General features: G+C 41.2%; 1 protein-coding gene across 2 annotated transcripts in view; it reads left to right on the forward strand.

The window, feature by feature from the left end:
* camkmt (calmodulin-lysine N-methyltransferase) overlaps positions 1 to 20,713 on the forward strand; it is a 91,617-nt gene that overhangs the window by 54,602 nt on the left and 16,302 nt on the right. Inside the window, exons 4-8 of one of the 2 annotated variants that reach the window (XM_069538663.1) lie at positions 7,388 to 7,448; positions 9,230 to 9,281; positions 12,087 to 12,150; positions 14,977 to 15,043; positions 16,809 to 16,883. In XM_069538663.1, coding sequence (XP_069394764.1) covers positions 7,388 to 7,448; positions 9,230 to 9,281; positions 12,087 to 12,150; positions 14,977 to 15,043; positions 16,809 to 16,883 — 319 coding nt within the window. The remainder of the gene's footprint in view (positions 1 to 7,387; positions 7,449 to 9,229; positions 9,282 to 12,086; positions 12,151 to 14,976; positions 15,044 to 16,808; positions 16,884 to 20,713) is intronic. The other variant, XM_069538664.1, reaches the window with a different exon arrangement.

Raw genomic sequence — 20,713 nt, forward strand, 5'->3', positions numbered from 1 at the left:
GAGAGAAGGGCCACGCTTATCGAAGCCCCGCACAGTCCTCCAAGCGCGTGTGCAAGTGTGTGTTTGTGTGCATGTGCATGTGTATGTGTGTGTGTGTGTGTGTGTGTGTTTGTGTTTGTGAGTGCACGTTAAAATGAGCCTATTCCAATGGAAAAAGGGATCAGGAGTGTCTCCAAGGCAGACTCTGTTGGCTAGAATGTCGATGCTTATCGCACACTGCCTGGCTCTTCTGGTGAAAGGCGAACAGGCTATCTGAACCGCCTATTCACAGCATGTGTGTTTACCATACCAGCCTGGCAGAATGATCATTTCGTAATTGCTATTATTATGAACACACTGCTATTAATAGTTCACGCTTTTATTAAGCCTGACCCAATCTGATTTATCAGGGGGACGAAGGTCCTTAAGAGGCCACAAAACGTTTTTTACTTTTTTGATTTTGAAATTCTATGAAATTGTTTGTACACATTTGTTCTTTATCCCTGTTGACTTGTGCTTTGCTGCAGAACAGAATATAATGGTTCCTAAAAGGCTGAACAACCTCCATCATGATTGATGTTTTTGATTCCATTTTTCTTTTATTTAAATGAGATCTGAGAGACCTTAGAGTAGTGATTTGATTCTCTCATTCATTTGGAACCTACTACACAGATACAGATCGCTGCACATTTGCGAGCGTATAAAATAATCCTCCGAAAAAATTAAGCCTATAGGAAAATCAACTCCTGAAATCCAGTCTTAAACTAAACATTTTTCGTCGATAATAAGTACATCAAATATAATAAACTATACCATAAATCCTTTGACTAAATAATCTTATCGGAAAAGTCCTGATTTAGATACTGCACACACATACTGTGAATCTATAACCATACAAGTCTGATTTGTGCAGTGAGGATTTGGGACATAACTTCTCATCAAGAGCAAATTAATTTGACATTTCAACAATAACCTGCTTTAGCTCTTACGAATACTTACACCACAGCTAAGGAGCAGTATTTCTTTTAAGTTGTACATATCTTCAGTGTATAGTTGTGGTGTTCCCATCTACCCTCTGAAAACATGTTTTAGCTGTAGATTGATACTGTTCTGTATGATAATGTAGATCAAAATGTTAGTCCCACAATTCACAGCAGTTTGGAAAACAGACTTTGGCTGAAATAAAATAAAAATACAGAGTCCAAATTGTAAAAGTGTCACCCTGTGCAAAATAACATCAATGATTTTAAGAATTTAGCCACTGCGTCGGTTTGTAACCCTTCAGCTACTGGTGGTAGTAGATCCAGAAACCAGCTTTTTGCCTCAATGTGGTACCATATATATAAACAGGAGCATATATACACACACACACACACACATACACACACACACACATATATATATATATATATATATATATACACAAATGCACACACCTCTACTTCTCTCTCTCTCTCTCTCACACACACACACACACACACACACACACAACACATAACACACATCAGCTCCATGGTCTTGTGAACTGTGTGCACCCTGCCCGGCTGGCCGGGGTAATCCTGGCCTCCACTAAAGTAGCCGTGTGAGAAGACAGATTGTCAGTTGATCATGGCCAACCGAGAGCCTTATCCCTTATTGGATCGGCCATGGAGGAGGCTTAGGAATTATCTGAGGCCTCGCTTAATGTGGAGACGGATCACCGCCAGAGAGCCACGGAGCCCGAAGACACGCTGGGCCTGAGGGGAGAGAAGGCACTGTGTGCTTGTGTGTCTGTGTGTGTGTGTGAAAAGAAAACAGAGAGTTGTGTGTTTATGTGTATCAGTATGTAATAGTGATAGAGGTGTGTGTGTGTCTGTGTGTGCACAAAGCAACATCACCGCCCACTTAACCTCATCTTGACACCTTCTCTATCGCCCCCCTTCCGTTCATAGTGTATTTCTTTGCCATCCATTTCTGTCCTCCGTCCTCCCTCCCTCCGTCCTAGTACTCCTCCCATTCTTATTCCTCCTATTTCTCCTTGTCGCCTCTCCTCCAGCTTCATTCTTGCTTCTCCTCCTCTGCTGCGTCTTCACCTCTGCTCTCCTTTTCACTCTCCTCTTGTAATTGCTCTGCGGCTCATTAATATTTGTAATTTGTGAACTGTTGCTGCCTAAAGTTGTATATCACCTTTAAAAAATGTGCAAAACAAAGAAATTCTCACAAATTAAACTCTCAGTATTTTTTTAAAATTAGTACTGTGGCTTCAGTAAATAACATTTTGGAGCAAATGTAAAAAAAAAAAAAGTAATTATACTTAATGAAACTTCTTGATTCCATGATGCAATTTTTCTCCTCCTCATATTGCTCCCTGGAACTTCTCCTCTTTATCCCTGCTTCCCTCTCGATTCTGATCATCTTCCTCCTCCTCAGCCTTTTGTTCCTCTTCCATCTCTTCCTCTCACCCTTTCCTCTCGATTGCCTTATAAAGTAGCACCCTGCCCTTAGCAGGAGAACTGACAGAGGCGGATGAAAGAGAGGCAGTAAAAAGATGTTTTATTTCCTGGAAATGAAGAAAAAAAAACATAGAACTAGAACATATCTATGAACTAATCTTTGTGACGGTAAATGCAAAGCTGAGCATTTAGAAACCGTCAGACGAATAAAGACCACCTGTAACACCTGGACTATATGAAGAGTGCTTGAACTTGTCGTCATTTAAACAGACTGAAAAGCAGCAATCTTTTGCATTATATAGCACAAAGCCTCTTACTCACATTCCTTTCTGTGAAAATGTTCAGACATTCTTGGTACCGGGAAGAGAGTTGTGGCCTCTTCTCAAGTATCATTAGCTTAGCTTGGCTTAGCGAGGAAGTTATTTCAAGATGCCTTTTCCCCAAATAGCACCTGGATCCCTGTCAGATATTTGAAATAGCCCTTTAGCTAATCCCATGCCTGCTGTCTGATCGCTGCCAGGAAACACCTCAGGATTCCCCAGGAAGACGTGGGTGAGAAGAAGGGTGCCCCGGTTACCTGGTTACTTTTCTGAATTCTAAATGAGGAATAAAACCCTGTTCAGTGTTTTACCAATTCTTGGTAGTACTTATTTTTATTGTGCACACAGCTTTTAGGTACATTTTCACTACTTTCTGGAGGTAGCAACTTATTTACTTGAAGGTGCTGGAAAAAAACTAGGGGAAATATTTTTCTTCAATAAGTTGTTTGCACAGTTACACAATTTAATGACTAGTTGGAAATCTGAAAGCATCCCTTCTGGATAAGCAGCAGAAAATGGAGGAAAGGATGGTTAATTCCATCCCTGTGCATGTGATTACTGACAACAACTGAGTCCAGATTAACACCGGTTTGCTCCTTTAAGTCCTAAAGTTCAAAGGGTTAGCTGCAGGTCACTAGGATGTGGAGGAATGAGAGTTTAGGACATAGCGTTACACTGTAGAGTCAATGAGTAGCTGCAACCAAGGAATCTAATTGACTCTGCGGACCACCAGCTCCAGTGCTGTTAACATTCTGTGGGTCTGAATTCACGAAACACACCAGGACTGAGCAACTGGTTGCAGTTCTGATGAGTTTAATTGTTATTCTGTTCACACTGCTGCAGGAATCATATAAGATGCATGTGTAAAACAAAACACTGACAATAAAATCCGTCTCATTAGTTTTGGCAGACACACATATCAAAATCACTGCGGCTGAAACTGTACAAAGGTCCTGCAAATCGAATGATAATCATGATTATGTTTCCCAGGGATCTCAAGTTCAATGCCACTGATCCGTTTTCTGTATTTGTTCAATCACTTTCCAATTTCAATAATAAAAAGAAGAATTCATCCATTATCTTATTAATGCTGTATATGAATATAATTTAACTTACGGTTTTATTATCACAGGTTTTAGCTGTTTCACTAACCTGAGGAGTTAATGTTTTTAGCATGCAACCCACACATATTGTTTTCAGGGTAACACCATTGACAAGGTTTAGAGCTTGGGACTGATAACTATATTAAGCTTGTGCAAACACACACACACTCACACTGCTTCCTTTTCTCATCTAGTAATTGAAGGTGAGAAATAATTTCATTATCCTCAGGAAGAGTAATCTGCTCTCCACTCCTGATCCCTTCATTTCCTACAGTGCACCTCGACCTGGGAGGCAAACACACGCCGACAGGCACTACATACTTATCACACATGCATGCGCGCACATACACAAACACACACACACACATAGCTCCTGTCACCCTGGGCTATTAATGTTATTGGAGTTGGGGATTAACCACCAGATTCACATATGCTTTACAAAGCTTTATTACTTAGTGCTGTCTGTCTCGCTCTCTTCCGCACACATAAATGTGTTTATACACACGGAAACACACACACACACACACACAGAGGCACATAACTTTCGATGAAAGAAAGTTAATCTGGAGTTTGGACACTAGTTAGAAACAGGCCCTCAGTAGAAGGCATGAAGTCAAGGAAAGCTAAAGTTTAATTACTTCACATCGTAATGACTGGACTGAGGCAGAGTTAGGAGTTGTGTGTTGTTATCTTTCTTTATGTCATAATCATAAATGGCTTTGAGGAATATTGGTTTGACGTATACAGATGTGCAGTTAACGATGTGTAGAAGACAAAAAAGGTTTTGTCCAAATAATCCTCCTGAAACGTCCTTATTCATCTTCAGGGTGGGTTTGATGTTACATCAACACATTAGATGCCATTCATCACTTCGTCATCAGAAATCCACAATACAATTAATATCATAGGACACTTTAAATGAAAGCATCTGTGCGTCTTCAGATGACTTCTTCTGCTTGTGTTGTTCGATGCTGGATCACACCCAGTTTACTGTTGCATTACCACCCTCTACTGTTCATTTACCCAAGATGCTTTGGGTGGCCCTCGGTGTCAAGTGTCACGGTGACACACGTCTGTGGACACAGAGGGGAGGGGCTGTAGTGTCATGTCACCGGGCAGAGGTTTGTGTCTGGAGGCCATTATGTTTCATGTGATCACAAAAAGTAAATGAGGAGGAGAGAATCACGATGAGACATTAACCCACACGTCACATAAATCTGTTTTAGAGGATAAAAGTCCCCATCCCACTTAGGATTTGATAAGAATGACTCTGATCTTTATTTTGATAATGAATGTAATTATGAGCATTTTTTAATCTGTGCATGACATTTGTTTTATGGTGCCTTACTTAGTTTTTGTGTGTGTCTGGGTTAAGTATGAGTTGAAGTTTTTGTTTGTTTGTTGTTAGTTAACAAGATTGCACAAAAACCACTGGACAGACATTAACATTGTGTGTTCACTGATTTCATTCATCTAGAGTGTGTGTAGATCTGCTGCAGCGTGATTGCAATGAAAAGGGTTGATTGGGCCTTGATGGAGGTTTGCACTCTACTGATTGCCATTCTAGTTGTTTAGCTCATTGTCACTGGTTGTTGAAGCTTTTTAAAGCTTAATTATATGGGATTCAGACTATTTATTTTTGATGAGAGTAAATATTGAGTTTTTCAATGATCACCTGACTCTAACACAGACAATGTGTCATTTTCCCCAATTAAAGGATTAGTTGTGGGAAATCTTATATACTTCTTGTTGTCACTAAATCCTTTGCAAAGTTGCAAAACCATTGCACTGGTTAATTTCCCATGAACTGCTATGCTATCATTAATACTCACACGTTTTAAGAAGCATATCTAATATGGCAAAAAATAGTCCCCAACAATCACTTTTTACTTATTTTTGTCTTATGTTTGACGATGCCTGGCTCTTTCAAAATAATCTATCCTGACACTAATGTCTTCAGTAATGAAAAACATTATTAATAATATTTGTATGCTGGGAGATTGAAAAACAAAGTAAGAATTTCATTACATTCTGTAAACTGTGTTTATCTGATGTGTACATGACAATAAACATCTTGAATTAATAATATTAATGAAAAAATTGGCTAAATAAATTACTAATTGAAAATAAAATATCTTAAATTATGTACAAATCAAGAAGGTTCCAGCGTTGCTCTAGATACAGAACTACATTGGTGCCATATGCCAGTTGACAGAATAAAGTTTTGTGTAGTGTGTGACAAGTGCCTGGCTGAAGGAGACGAACAGATGAAATTTAAAATGTCCCATTATTTAAGCCTCACGCTTCTTGACATTCTTTAAACACATAGTATAACCGCTCTGGCTGTCAATGTATCTGTGTGTATTTGTATGTGTGTGCGTGTGTGTGTCTGAGTGTGTGAGTGTGTGTGTGCTGTCAGGCCAAGACGTAGAAAGCGTGTTTTTTTCTAATGGGGAAAAGGAATATTTGGACATTTTATCAATAGGCATTATTAAATCCTGCTTGCTTGAGCTAATCTTGGCGGACCGGAGCGAGAGGCAAGAGAGAGAGCGGCAGCGAGTGAGAGAGATAGATACAGAGAGGGCGAAGTGAGGGAGCAGTGATGTCTGCCCCATGAGGTGAAGAGAGACCGCCTGTAAGCCGCTTATTATATCGACTACCACCTTTTCTCTATCCTCCTCTCACCCTCCCTCCCTGCCGCCCCACTCCTCTCTCCTTACCTCGCTCATTTTCTATCTCTGCCTCCCTCGCTTGCTTTCTCCAACTCATTCTACGCATATCCCCTCATTCTGTTCTCTCAACATCTCCTTCACATAAACACACACACACACAAACACACACACACACACACACACACACACACACACACACGTAGACAACGCCAAGCTGAACCTTCTTGTTCAAAGCCAGAAGCAAAAAGCTGAAGTTTTATTCAAATGAATGTTTACTTCTTCTACTGCCAAGATATGTGTATTTATGTGTGTGTGTCTGTGTGTGTGTGTGTGTGTGTGTGTGTGTGTGTGTGTGTGTGTGTGTGTGTGTGTGTGTGTGTGTGTGTGTGTGTGTCGAGAGAAAGGGAAAATAGCAGCAAGCATGCAAGTGTGTGTGCGTGTTAGTGTGTGTTACATGCACAGCAGAAGGAGAAGGGCTGACAGTAGGTGATAAGCCAGACAGGCCTGCACGCTGTGATTATCACCCACCGGACCCCCTGTCACACACACACACACACACACACACAATAAGAGAGTGTGTTGCAAGGATTTAGGATAGACAGACAGACGGACAGACAAACAGAGACGGAGGAGCCTTGGATCACAGGCAAGGTGGAAGCCACAAGAGAAGCAAATGAACACAGACTGGAAAACACAATACATCCAATTATGTTTTGCAGAACGCTGGTTTTTATTTCAGTTTTATATCAATATCAATGTGTTTTGATGTTTAGACACTCGAATCAAAGCGCCGTGTCACACCAGAGATGCCAGATAATCTGGCAAATCAGTCTGACGTTTATGAGTGAACGATCCTCTCTGTCTGTGTCTTTCTTATTCAGGTGTGTGGCCTTCTGAGGAGGTGATGGCTCATTACTGTCTGCAGAAACGTCACACGTTCAGGTGAGTGAACTCGACCATGCCTGATTTTTTTCAAGTTGGGATTATACATGCACATCTTGTTTTTAATGATGTATTTAAACTTTTCTCATTCGAGCAAGTCGGGGCACATTGTCAGCTAATTCAGATTTTCCGTATAGATGACACAGTACAGAGTTTTACATTTTCCTCTACAGTTTGACATCAGCAACACATTTACCACCTAAACATTTTTGTTTAACAATCATAAAGCTACTTGGCAGCATATAATGGGCCTTTTTCAGCCATGTTTTATTCCACATGAAACCTGCTGCATGACAGGAAATTGCTTTTTAATCCAAAACAGGAAAAGGTCCGTCATGCTTCCTGCAAACAACTTAATCATTAAGCTTGTTGCAATGACCGATTGTGAAGATACAGTAGATAAAGGCTTGAAAATGTTTTTTCTTCTTCAGTAAAATTGAAAAACTATTATCAGTGAAGTGGAGGAAGAAAACAACAACCATGAAGATACTAACACATAGCTGTTGTGAGACAGAAGTATATCACCAAATGCAATTACACCAAAATGAGTCACTTCGTGGTCATGTGATTGACACTTGTGTGTTGTTAAGGGGCCAAGGAAGCGCAGTGTTGAATTTGGTGCGATGACACGTTCAAGAATAAACAGGTGGCCAGCGCTCTGTAGCAGCTCGGGCAACTCCGACTCATCAGTATAATTAATGTTCTCGATCATAAGGAGACGGGACGATCAAGACAACGACAACTGATTCTCCAGTTCAGGTTCTGCATCCTGAGTCGAGCTTCACTGAACTTTGAATTAACGGGTGAACGGTTCTTTGTGCAGCAGCGGTGGCTTCAGGGTTTAGTGGTCAGTCTTTACTTGCTGCAGCTCAATTACTGCAGGTCACTTTTACAGTTTCAGATAGAAAACGGTAACCAGCGTCACCGCAGGTCGAACAAACAGCCCATTCCAAACAGGCGTATTTACAGCGGGCACTACACCACTAAATTTGAAATCACAGAAAACCAGTCAACATTATCACTTTCCTAAAAGCCCTTCTATCAAATTTGACTTTCATAAATGCTCCTCATGAGGCTCTGCACCCTCCTGTGCCACGGTGCGTTGTTCTGTGCTGCTCTTTCCCCTGCTCCCGTCTGCCGAGCACTGGCCTGCCCCGCGGCAAACGGCTGAAAAGCACCCAGGCACCTTTGATTTCCTCTCAAGGTGGAACATCACCCTTTGATTTCCTGTTTTAACATTCAAGAGGCGGGAGGCGAGGAAGAGAGGGGTATTGATCAGAGCAGCGTAGTGAAGGTCAGAAAGAGAGGGAGGGAGGCAGGGAGGGATGAAAGAGGACAGGGCGAGAGATGGAGGGGAAGGGGAGATGAAAGGAGGATGAGGATGGAGAGAGGGGTTGAATGAGCATGCAAGCAACAGGATTCTGTGTGTGTATGTGTGTGTGTGTGTGTGTGTGTGTGTGTGTGTGTGTGTGTGTGTGTGTGTGTGTGTGTGTGTGTGTCTCAGATTTCCTGCTGATTGAGCTTGTGCTTCTCAATGTTCAGTATTCAGCTTTCAGGTTGATGGTTGAATTGATATTTCTAACCCTGCTGTGTCTACTGTGTGTGTGTGACTGTGTACATGTACATCTGTGGACTTCTACTGTACAGCAGGTGTTCATGTGTGTGTGTGCACGTGCATGCATGTCTGTGTGTGTGCGTGTGTGTGTCAGTGTCAAACTGGCAGGTTGGACTCAGCAAGGTGAATCTCACTGTCACTCATCTCTCTCTTCTGTTTCTCTCAGGGGTGCAGTGTGTGAGTTAGGAGGAGGTATGACTTGTCTTGCAGGGCTAATGGTAAGTCACACACACACACACACACACACACACACACACACACACACACACACACACACACACACACACACACACACACACACACACACAGGCCTGGGTTCCCTAATGAAACTGACCCTCACCGATCAATACACAAACAGCTTGTGCACACAGTATGCTTACCTGTTCATATGCAATATCATTCAGTTGTTGTGTGCATGTGTACTGTTATCCACGTTTTACTTGTTATTAAATGAACATTAGTCATATTCACACATGTAAAACTGCAAGGGAAAAGTATATTGTCTCACATGCGAGGATGACAGGTGGTGCTAAATTACCTTGTATTTGCTACGATGCTGCAGTTGTGTTATTACCTGACATTAATATCAGTTTGCAGACTGAACACATTATTCCACTATCCTGGGAGGCTGCATGTCCTCAATGGAAAGTAATGGCACAAGATAGTTATGTTCTGTATAGTAATTTGTGTAGATATACTGTATATGCACTCACATACAGTATATTCATATATAAATACACAAGATCAGAAAGTAACTGGTGACACAAATGTCTTTATTGTTAACATAGCAGGGGTATTCGCATTTGTTGTCTCGTTGGTGTGTTATTATGTTGAATTAAGCAAAACAGAGTCAACCGAGCTCATTAATTATCAGGTTTTAATTGTTAAGTATGAATTACTGAAGATGCCGGCAATTTAATGATTATGTGCTTTTATTTTACGAGCACACACACGCTCTCACACACGCTGACACACTCAGATATACCACAGTCTGTTAACCATAGGGTTTATTAGCCGGAGACTTAAGGGCCCCTCCACATAGCAGGCGTCAGTGTCCCATCGATCTGCTGGATGCGTGAGGTGTGTGTGTGTGTGTGTGTGTGTGTGTGTGTGTGTGTGTGTGTGTGTGTGTGTGTGTGTGTGTGTGTGTGTGTGTGTGTGTGTGTGAGCCTGGTTTTATCTCCTGGCAGTCAATACACCATGTTTTGACATTGGTGACTTGAGATGGAATCCTTCCTTCACACCTCTCCTTCTCCTCCTACCTCCTTCATCCGTCACTGACACCACAGTCACAGTTTTTTTTCTCCTCTGTTGTCCACGTGAGCTTCATTATTTACAGTTCATTATTAATGTCTCAGTATTTGATAGATCCTCATGAAAGGTGGTGCAGATACTCCTTTAACTTTAATGTGGACATCTCTTAACTTTTTCCTCTTGTGTCATAATAATATATATTTCATAATGCTGTTGATAAATGCCAACATTCTCAAACCCCTCAAACTCTACTGATCTGTAAGACCTGGGAAGAATAAATCAAGATCAGAAACAAATGTACAAGTAAACAGCGTCATGTCAAAAAACTTTAAGTAAAATTCTTAAATATGAGACAGTGTGAGGAAAAGTATAACATACTGTATATCAAGTCAAGTCATATCACTTGTTTAAAACTTGGCTGTAAAGTTTAATATGTCTCCATTCTTAAGTAAATCATGTTTTTCTCTCTGAAAGCAAAAGTACTTATTATTTATCTTTTATTGTGATTGGTGTATTTTTCAGAATGAACAAAAACACAGAAGAGAACAGCTCTTTAGGAATCACTGCGAAAAAACCCATAAAATGCATGAGGTTTGGTTTGATATCAGATTCACAGCAGTGCACTGTTTGACATGTTAATATTTGTTTGGATTAGAATGTGTGTGAGCATTTGAAATGGCCTGACTCTGTGTGTGTGTACTGTTGGTGGTGGGTGGCGGGGTGTAGCTAATGGGTTGCCAGGTTGGGCTCTTGATCTTTCAGCTGGATGCCCTGGTTCAGCCCGGAGGTTCCTTCCTCCATTTGAGCAGATGGTGGAACTCGCAGTGCTCAGTGACCCCCTCACACACCCTGCAGCGCCCGAACGCGTGTGTGTGTGTGGGTCTGTGTGTGTGTGTGGGTGAAAGCTCGCATGTTTGTGTGCTTGTTTCAGAAATGTTCATATACTGGATATGTGATGCATCATGTATTTTCTACAAGTGAAGATTACATTGAATCAGCCATATAGGAGTTGCGCACACGCCAACACAATAGCTACTTGCTCTTGCCCTCACCCACGTGTATATGCACACACACACTCCTTCACAGAAATTGACAGCCTGACACACACTTGCTGATATAAAAAAAAAGCATCTGCAAAGAAAAGAAAATGTGAAAAGATGAGGTTATACTAAAGCACATACCTCTCTATCTACATCTCCCTCACACACGGCGCGGCACAAAGCTTTCTATCCATTCTCCTGTCTCCCTCCCTCTCTCTTTTTCTTTCTCGCTGTCTCTCGTAGTCTGCGCCGCAAAGTTATATGAAGGGCATCAGGCAGGCCCGGCGAGCCGAGTGCAGAGTGACAGCGGCGAACGGAGTGATGGCTCAGCCCGATAAACACCCAGCGTCAAATGAAAAGGCTCTGCGCTTGCCATCATCCCCTGTCACAATGCAATTACTGAACAGAGTGATAGCAAGATAGCAGCCCCCACCGCTAGCCACAATGATAAAAGTATTGACTGATTTGATTGAATGATTAAAATAATGCAGACATAAAAATGGGGTGAAGATAGAGAGGGAAATGGCAGAGAAGAGAGGGAGCAATGGAGAGAGAGGGTGGGGCGGGCTGGGCTGCCAAGAGTGAGGCTTTGTAGATATGGTTATGTCATTATTGTGTGTGTGCGTGTGCATGTGTGTGTGTGTTCAGATGTTTGCTTCATCTAACGGGGCCTTTGGTTTTGTTCTTTTGTTCCGTGTTGTCTCATTCCTCTGTCTCTCTGTCTCTCAGGTTGCCATTTGTGCTGACGTGGAGGAAGTTCTGCTATCAGATGGGAATGAGAAGTCCATTCAGAGTATCCTTTCATCGTCCTCTCTCCTTCTCTTCCTGTCTATCTCTCCATCTCGGCCTCATTCCTCCACCTCACGTTTATTTATATGCATTCATGTGAAATAGTTTCTGTGAGCAGGAAACAGGGTTCCTTAAAATGTTGTCATAAATTATAAATATATGTGTAAATCATACATATTTAAGTGCAATAGCTCTTCGCTGAAGTTTTACTATACAGACTTTTCTTTGAGGCTTTAGGGAAAATATACAGTCGCTATAAAATGTACAGTCGCTGTAACCTCTGAGTTTCATCCCCAAATCCAGAGATGGTGTCGGAGCGAGGGAAGAATAGTCATCGTTCACCTCTTTTATCTTTAGATGGGGCGCCCACAGCGACAAATATCCAGCACCAGTGCTCAGTATGGCATCTACCAATCCTGGCTGCCCGCAAAGCCAAGTTAAGAGCTCAGTAATTGCCATCCTGTCAGATTTAGTGTGAGACTTCATCTAATGCTAAGGCTAGGGTTAGGGCTTGATGAGTGTTTTTCGAAGAAGGAACAATCAAGGTTTGTTTAAAATGTTTTTGTGTGTGGTTAAGGTTTAAGACCTATAATTAAGTTTTTTGGGACAAATCTTTAGGCCCGATTTTTGTATTTGTTATTTGAGTGGGTTATCGATCAACTCTTGTCAGCTTACAAACCATCGTACTCCACTTTTTCATTTTGCACTTGTCCCTGTCTGTTCTCCTCTGCGGCCTCTCATCTTCCCTCTTTTCTTCTTTCGTCGTTCCTGTCCTTTCCCCCCCCCCCCGTCCTTCCACATCTTTCTCAAAACTCTCTCAAGAACTTTACAGAGAAGAAAAAAGACGCTGTGACTCGTTACAGTTGTTTCACAAAAGCAGGAAATATAAATACGCATTTCTTCCCCCACTGACCAACATTGCACTTCCATATTTTGCCCTGCTTACAATATATCTGTCTCGGGCAGCAACAATTCTCCTTCGCTGATCACAATGAGACCAAACAGTAACATTATGGAGCCTGAACACACACACAGACACGAGGTTACACAAACAATGCACCATTGACCGACTGCTTTGTTACGCAGAACAAACACGTAGAGAATTGTAAGTGAAATCATAGCGAGAAATTGAACGACGAACACACAGACAGGCTGAAAATTCATTCTGGACTCCACGTTGGTCCGTTCACACACTCCAGAGTCTGTGTGGCGTTTCCTGTCACTGACTTAGCCTCGTGCTAATGAACGCTGTTTGTTTCGCCCGGCCTCGTCGCACAGCTCGTGGTACAATGGAGAGAGATGGCGAGTTGTGATAGTGCTCAGTTTTTATTCAGTGAAATAGATGAGAAGATATTTCAGAGAAAAATAAGTTCCGGACAGACGATATTTAGTTAGATAATGTAAATCCAGAGATTTGTCCCTTTTCCTCAGAAGTTGTTGATCTCGTTGTGCAGAAACACACACAAACACACACCAGAGAGAGGAGGCGACTCTGCTGCTGTGACCTTGAATACTCATGTTGAAAATCAATTCGAAACGTTCCATTAAGAATGATTGATGCATGTCATTGGCTGCTACTTCAAGTGATGGGAGCAAATATTCCTCCACTTTAATGGTCAATAAACCCAAATCTCTCCCTCTCTTTCACTTTCTCCTCTTTATTTCTTTGTTGTGTGTTTTCAGCTGTGTTTGTGTTTGTGCATGCACTGACCTTTCCACCAGTGGTGTGTTAGTGATGAGATTACAGTAAGCTGCTCTGCTCTTCGCCCTGTCATCCCTATGCATAATACACTGATGCACAGGTGTCCAGTGTGTGTGTGTGTGTGTTCAGGTTTGTGTACATTAATGCATGCTAACCTTCATATTATTGTGTGTCTGGGTCTTTGATTTTGGATCGGCTTTCTAACTATCAATTTCTCGATCACGCCTTCCTGCCCTCTCTCTCTCTCTATTTCTTTTTGTCTCTGGCTCGCTCGCTCTCTTGCTCTCTGTCTTCGTCGATTGGATTTGTCTCAGCTCTTGGCAGGCTTTAATGACAAGAAAATCCTAATTGCATTGCTTTGTAACTCCACAAGCCAGTGTCCTAATAGACAACTTGACATCAATCGCCCTGCCTTTGTGTGAGTTCATCTGCATGTGTGAGAACGTGAGGTGTGAGTGTGTTTATCTGTGGTTAAAAGCCTTCTCATTGATCTGCTTCTGCAGCCAGGCTCTCGATCCCTGGAGATCATCTCCGGTCAGTCATGCTTTCTCTATGAGGATGTCGACCATATATGTTTTTACTTACTTACAGTTTAACATCTGTTTGTTTTTAAGCAACACAAAAACAACTGGACTGATTTCCACGGAACTTGGTGATATGATGCCATATGGGTCAGAGAAGAACCCGTTCATTTTCACCATGTTCCCCAGTAAATAATTAATTTATCTTGATGGAAAATAACATTTCAGGGGACTGTTGGGCCTTCGCGGTTGGGCCTTGTATGTGCTCTACTAAGTTACTTGTTCAATGGGGCAGTTAGAGGTTTTTAATCTCTTTAATTAGTCTGGGACATGTAGGTGGAATCAGTAGATGATCAATGTTTTTTCTTTCACCCCAAGATCCATGGTTCATGATTAAAAAATGGTTCACACAATTATTTTTTTATATTTGTACATAAATGTTGAAGCTACTTGTAATCAGAACATCTTTCAAAGTGTTCCACTTGCAAATATTTTCAATTGTAGAAAAATACTGCTGACCAATTTTCACAGACACCATTCTCTGTGACATTATATTTTTGCACTATATTTAAATGTCTACATTGAATCCTTGACTCTGCTGCATCAGATGTGAGACGGTTGGTGGAGAAAACCAGACAAGCTGGAAAGTTTGGCTCAAGTCATGTATCTGCCAGGTGAGACTGTTTTCACTGTAACTTTATTTGTTCATTATCACTGGGATCTGATTTAAGAATAAAGTACAGTTACAGTAGACAGTACTGTTGTACTAAACATACACACTACAGTGGATGTTTTTTTCCAGTGCTATTGCGATTGTCAACTTTTTCCCAAGATGATGGGAACATTTTTTGTTCAATTTGTTCTTTTGTTAAATATCTAGAAGTGATTGGACTAATATTAAAAGAAAAGACACCATATCATTGGATAAAACTAATCTGTTGTGTGCCAAATTAACTACAAGCAAACCAGATACTTATCTCGAATAAATATATCAATACATCTTTAAATTGTTATGTCTTCAAGTATGAAAAATTAATGATAAAAGATCAAACCTTATTAACTTTGTACGGCAAAATAGAGTGTGTGTGTGTGTGTGCGCGCCACATGTGTGTTTATGTGCATTGTCATTCAAGCAAAATGATTGTCTTTGATAGGGAGTTCTCATCCAGAAACCATCAAGAGAACTTTGCACAACACACACACACACACACACACACAGGCTAAAGCACAGTTAATTGTCGTCCTTGTCTCAAAAAGGCATTTTTCCATTGACTGACTGTTTCGCTCCCCTACCTCCTCTGATTCTCTCTCTTTATGTCTCCCTCCTGCACATATTAATACAAGTGGAAGATGTAGTGAAAAAGTAAACGTATAATTAGGCTACATTACTTTGATTGTTTTCTTTTCAGATTATGCCGGCTGTCATAGCCGCAATGCACGAGAGGGCGAAGGGCACGATGCGATTGGACAAGGGGAGGGAAAGGGAGGGGCATGATGGTGTGTTTGCACATGCATGTGTATGTGTGTGCGTGCGTGTGTTAGGGACCTCCTGCCGCGAATCAAGATTGTGTTTCTAGCGGGGCCTAATGTTTTGTTTACTGAGTGTTAATAATGCCTAATTAATAATCCCCCCAATCTGCCTGACACTCTGAGAGAGCAGGGAAATGGTATTGACAAAGAGATGGAGAATCAGTGCACGGCATCAGCCGACGGGTTCAAGCAAATTCAGCCAAAGAAAAAGAAAATTTAAACTTCATTGATGTTTAGCACCAAACAGAATATAAGAGCGATGATTTGAGCAATTTTATGAGTGACCAGGAACTGAGAGACATTAGTGACCACACACATCAAGACTGAAGACAAAACTGTCCAACTTCTACAGAAAACAAATATGTGTGAGCTTAAGAGAAAACCCACAGATGGTTCTCACTACTCCCAACAAGTAGCATGTGTTTAGCAGTATATGTTTTGTAAAGATGTAGAAACTGTTTATTGTCTTTTTCTCATAGTTTCGAAATCGCCGTCGCTTTGGTAAGAAGGAGGAAGCAACAGCAATATAGTATGAACGTAGTGTGTGTGTGTGTGTGTGTGTGTGTGTGTGTGTGTGTGTGTGTGTGTGTGTGTGTGTGTGTGTGTTCACAAGGTATAAATGTCAAGTGTCATGTCAGAGTCTCCCTCTCTTTACCTCACAGACAACATGTCGTCCATTACAGACACATTCTCTACTGAAGCAGAAAAACAGTGGGGGTCAGAGAGAGAGAGAGAGAGAGAGAGAGCGGTGTCAGGGAGAAAGAAGACCAAACTGAAGCGATTCAGGACAAAAGACAAAAAAACCTTTTGCTGCTGATCACTGAGCAGTTTCACCACCACCTTCAACTCCTCCACACCCTCTACAAAGACTAAACGGAGGTCTCTGTTTGTTGTATATTTGTGTTACAGTGTGCTGAGGTGGGACAGTGAGTCGGACATTTCAGCACTAGAGGGTCACTTCGACATCATCATGTGTGCAGACTGGTAGGCACACGCACACACGCACACACGCACACACACACACACACACACACATACACACATACACACATACACACACACACACACACACACACACACACTGATTCAACTCTGTCTGTGCGTTCATGGCATTAATTTTCACTTTTGCGGGACCCCCCACCAGTACCTGGACCTTTCCTGACTACACACACAAACACACATATATACACACACACACACACACACACACACATATGCTGTGATGCCCGCCTGCCTCCATTTTACACCAAATTGCCTCGTTTTCATGCTTGGTGTCCCAGCAAATGGATGACTTAGGCAAATTGCAAATAATTGCGCCTTGACAAGGAAGGAGACACAGTATGAAGAAAGAGAAAGAGTTGAGGGCGGATGGAGGGAGGAGTAGAAATGGAGATGGAAATGGAGAGATAGAGCAACATAAATATAACAATTAGCCCATTGGTCATTGAAATGTAGATTGTGCATCTAATGAAGAATTGCATCTGTCATTTTGCTCAGTTGAAGAGCGTGAAACAAGATTTATCAGGATTTTTATTTTGTGCTGCACTGTGACTTTTGTAGTAAAATATATGAAGAGAAGGTGAGAATGATCTGCTCCGCTGATATGTGATTCAAGTTATATATGCTATCAAAGGAGATGAATCGTGCAACCTTGACTTGTTTATACACAAACTCACACACACACAAAGACAAACGCACAAGGCTGCATGCGGTAAAGTGAAAGTGTAGGTAAACCTGCATGAGAATAAATAAAGAGAAAATAGACACAATCTTTCATATCCACTTTATCATATAAATATGTTTGTAAATGTAACCTGGTTTATACTATTTGGTATAAAAAGATAAAAAAAAACACAAACTGTGATAAGTATTCAGCTATCACTGAATGAATGCAGATAAACCAGAGGGCCCCAAAATGTTGTCCCTCACATTCACATGGGGGGGGGGGTTCATGCATCATACAGAGGTTCAGACAAACCTCTGGCAACTGTTGTGGAAGAAGCTTGCGGCTCGTACAGAGGGTTTAACCTCTGCTGGTCATTTTGTTGAACGATGAAATGATCTCTTTGAGTAACTTAGACATCTCACCCTCTGTGGATAGGTCAGAGCTCAGCCTTCTCACTCAGGCCGTCAACATAACTGAGTGGGCAGCAGGTGAGAACTGTGGGATGTTGTTAAAGCGTCTAAATCAGAGAACTTTCACTTCCAACATCAAATTAGCTAGAACTTGATCACATAGATGGTGAATGAGGTCTTAGTGGCTTTGCTGCTTGTAAAATTAGCTGTCGATAGCAACATGTCGTCGCTCAGGAAACAAGTTAGATGATACTTTTCCAAGAACACGACAAACAAGAGGTTTGAAGAGGGCTAAACAAACAAAATTGATTTGATAATTGCAGGTAGGTAGGTGGAGTTTTGTGGGTGCAGTTTTGCAAAAATGGACCCGTGCAGGACTCTAGCCTGAGGACAGGAAAACAAGCATGGTTCTTTCCTTTCATGCAACAGTGGACCAGCACCTTCCTTTAGACAATTTTAAATTCTTTTCTGTGAGAAAACGGCATTTATGTCCACTTACCCTCCATCACATCTGCACGTTCACATTTGCACATGTGGAGGAGATGGACGCGCTGTTGGTTCAAGCAAAAGTACTCGACTATTTTCCACCTTCACAAACACCAGACAAAATAAGCTTGTGTACGGTCCGTGTGTCTCAACCTGCTCGAGGGAGTGCGTGTGTGCTAAGTGCAGCATTAGCAAATGCCGTTATCATTATTGTAATGTCACGGTCATTACAGGTAATAGTCAGGTACAGCACCCAGAGAGAGAAAGAGAGCAGGCAGCTAATAGAGGATATTTTACAGTGGACTAGTGTATATGCACGTGTGTGTGATAGATAAAGGCAGATAGAGTGAGAGCAGAGTAAATTGTGTGTGAATTTTTGATATCATGGGTTCTTTAATGTTCCCATCTCTCTCTGCAGAGGTGCTTTCTTTAGCCACAGGTCCGTGTGTGTGTGTGCGGTGAAAGATGTTTCTCTGCCATCTTTTTCTGTGTGTGTGTGTGAGAGTGGTTGTGTGATAATTGCAGTGGTCTTGGTTGAAGAGTGATGGCTAACCGATTAAAGGATGCGTCATTGTGATGATCACCTGCGAAAAGGTCAACAACGCAGCTTCCACTCCGATTAATTACAGCTCCCACCGGGAGCAGTGGAACCACTGCAGAGAGGTTTTGTGAAACATGGTGTGTGAAAAAGAAGTGTGGAGTATCCGAGTGGAGGTTGTTGTAAGAGATGTTGTTAAAGTACGAATCTGCATCTGCTAAAAGCTTGAGCAACTCTGTAATATGAGGAAATTGCATCACTCAAAAAAGACTTTAGGATGTGCGTCTTTTGTGTGACGTCACAGCTGGGAATCATAATGCAAATGTGATGAAAAACATGTAACACGATTAGTTTGGAGCCTGTTTTGGTCCAATATGAAACAAACACTGTGTGACGTATTGAAACCTCCAGTTCACACAAAATCTTAATATAATGATTATATCATTATTTATACAACATAATATATTTAATTGGCATTTTATTTAATTAAATTTTTTTCTTGGCTTTTAGAAAACTGCTGCAGAAATTATATTATTCTCATCTTATTTCAACTGTGAAAGTTGAAATAAATAGTAACTAGTTAACTGAGGAAATCTTCAAGTCTTATCAAGTTTCCCAAAAGTATAATCAGTCCATATCTGAGAGAGAAAGACAAACTGCAGGAGCACAAGCTGAGTGGAGCGCCTCCTCACATCTATACTGTGTGTGTGTGTGTGTGTTTGTGTGTGTGTCTGTGTGTGTCTGTGTGTGTCTGTGTGAGAGGGATTCCTGCAGTGGGCATGTGGATGGCAGAGAATCCTTGGCTGGGTTGTTGGCATATCTACATTTTCCAAAAGCTGTCCATGTGGGCACTGAGATAAAACCTTGTTTGTGTGTGTACACGTGTTTGTGTACATTGTTTTTGTTCTATGTCTCTGCCATTTGCACCCTGTGAGTTCACTTTGCACCTATACGAGTTAGATATGTTTAGATCAGGATCTTTGGACAAATAACTGGTGCAAACACACGCAAACATACACAAAACACAAACAAGTCTTTGTAGAAAACTCTAATGTGTAATTTGGAAGAATGAAGCCCCCACGGACAGAAGGTCTCACTTTGGAGAACTTTGAAACAATAGACAAACACATGCAGCTGATGGATGGATCAAGAAACATTGTTTTCATTAGGTCTAAATATATAATATGAAACTATTCTTCATTCAAATGTGATAAAAAACAAGTCTTTGTGCAACATTATCCAAAAGCATTTACCACAAGTAATACAAATAAAATAAAAGCTGTCCCCTTTTAACTCAGCTTTTCTCAACTCTGTCTAAAAAAGTATTTTTCTCCGTCTCAATCATATCACTTCTTTAAGAACTGCATTACTTTTGTGTGCCTAATGAAACAGTGTCAACAGTGTGACTCACATTAACGTCAACTGAATTTTTGTCGAAGATCTCTAGAACATTTTCATCAAGCTAAAGTGGCGAGGATATTATTTTTCTTTTTATGAAACTGATTCAAATGAATGAAGATGCCAGATGAGAAAAATATGCAGAGCCTTTTATATCTTTGGATTTTAATAATTCCAGTGATAAATGTTTGATCAACATGTCATAACTTCTGCTGCTCACATCTCATTCATGTCGTAGCTGCAGTGGTGCTGAGAACTGACGAGTATTCAGAGTTGTTGTGATTCTGCATTTTTAAGGCAACAAAAAGCTGATAGT

Source organism: Paralichthys olivaceus, chromosome 14, assembly GCF_024713975.1.
Source record: "Paralichthys olivaceus isolate ysfri-2021 chromosome 14, ASM2471397v2, whole genome shotgun sequence".
Classification (NCBI taxonomy): Eukaryota; Metazoa; Chordata; class Actinopteri; order Pleuronectiformes; family Paralichthyidae; genus Paralichthys; species Paralichthys olivaceus.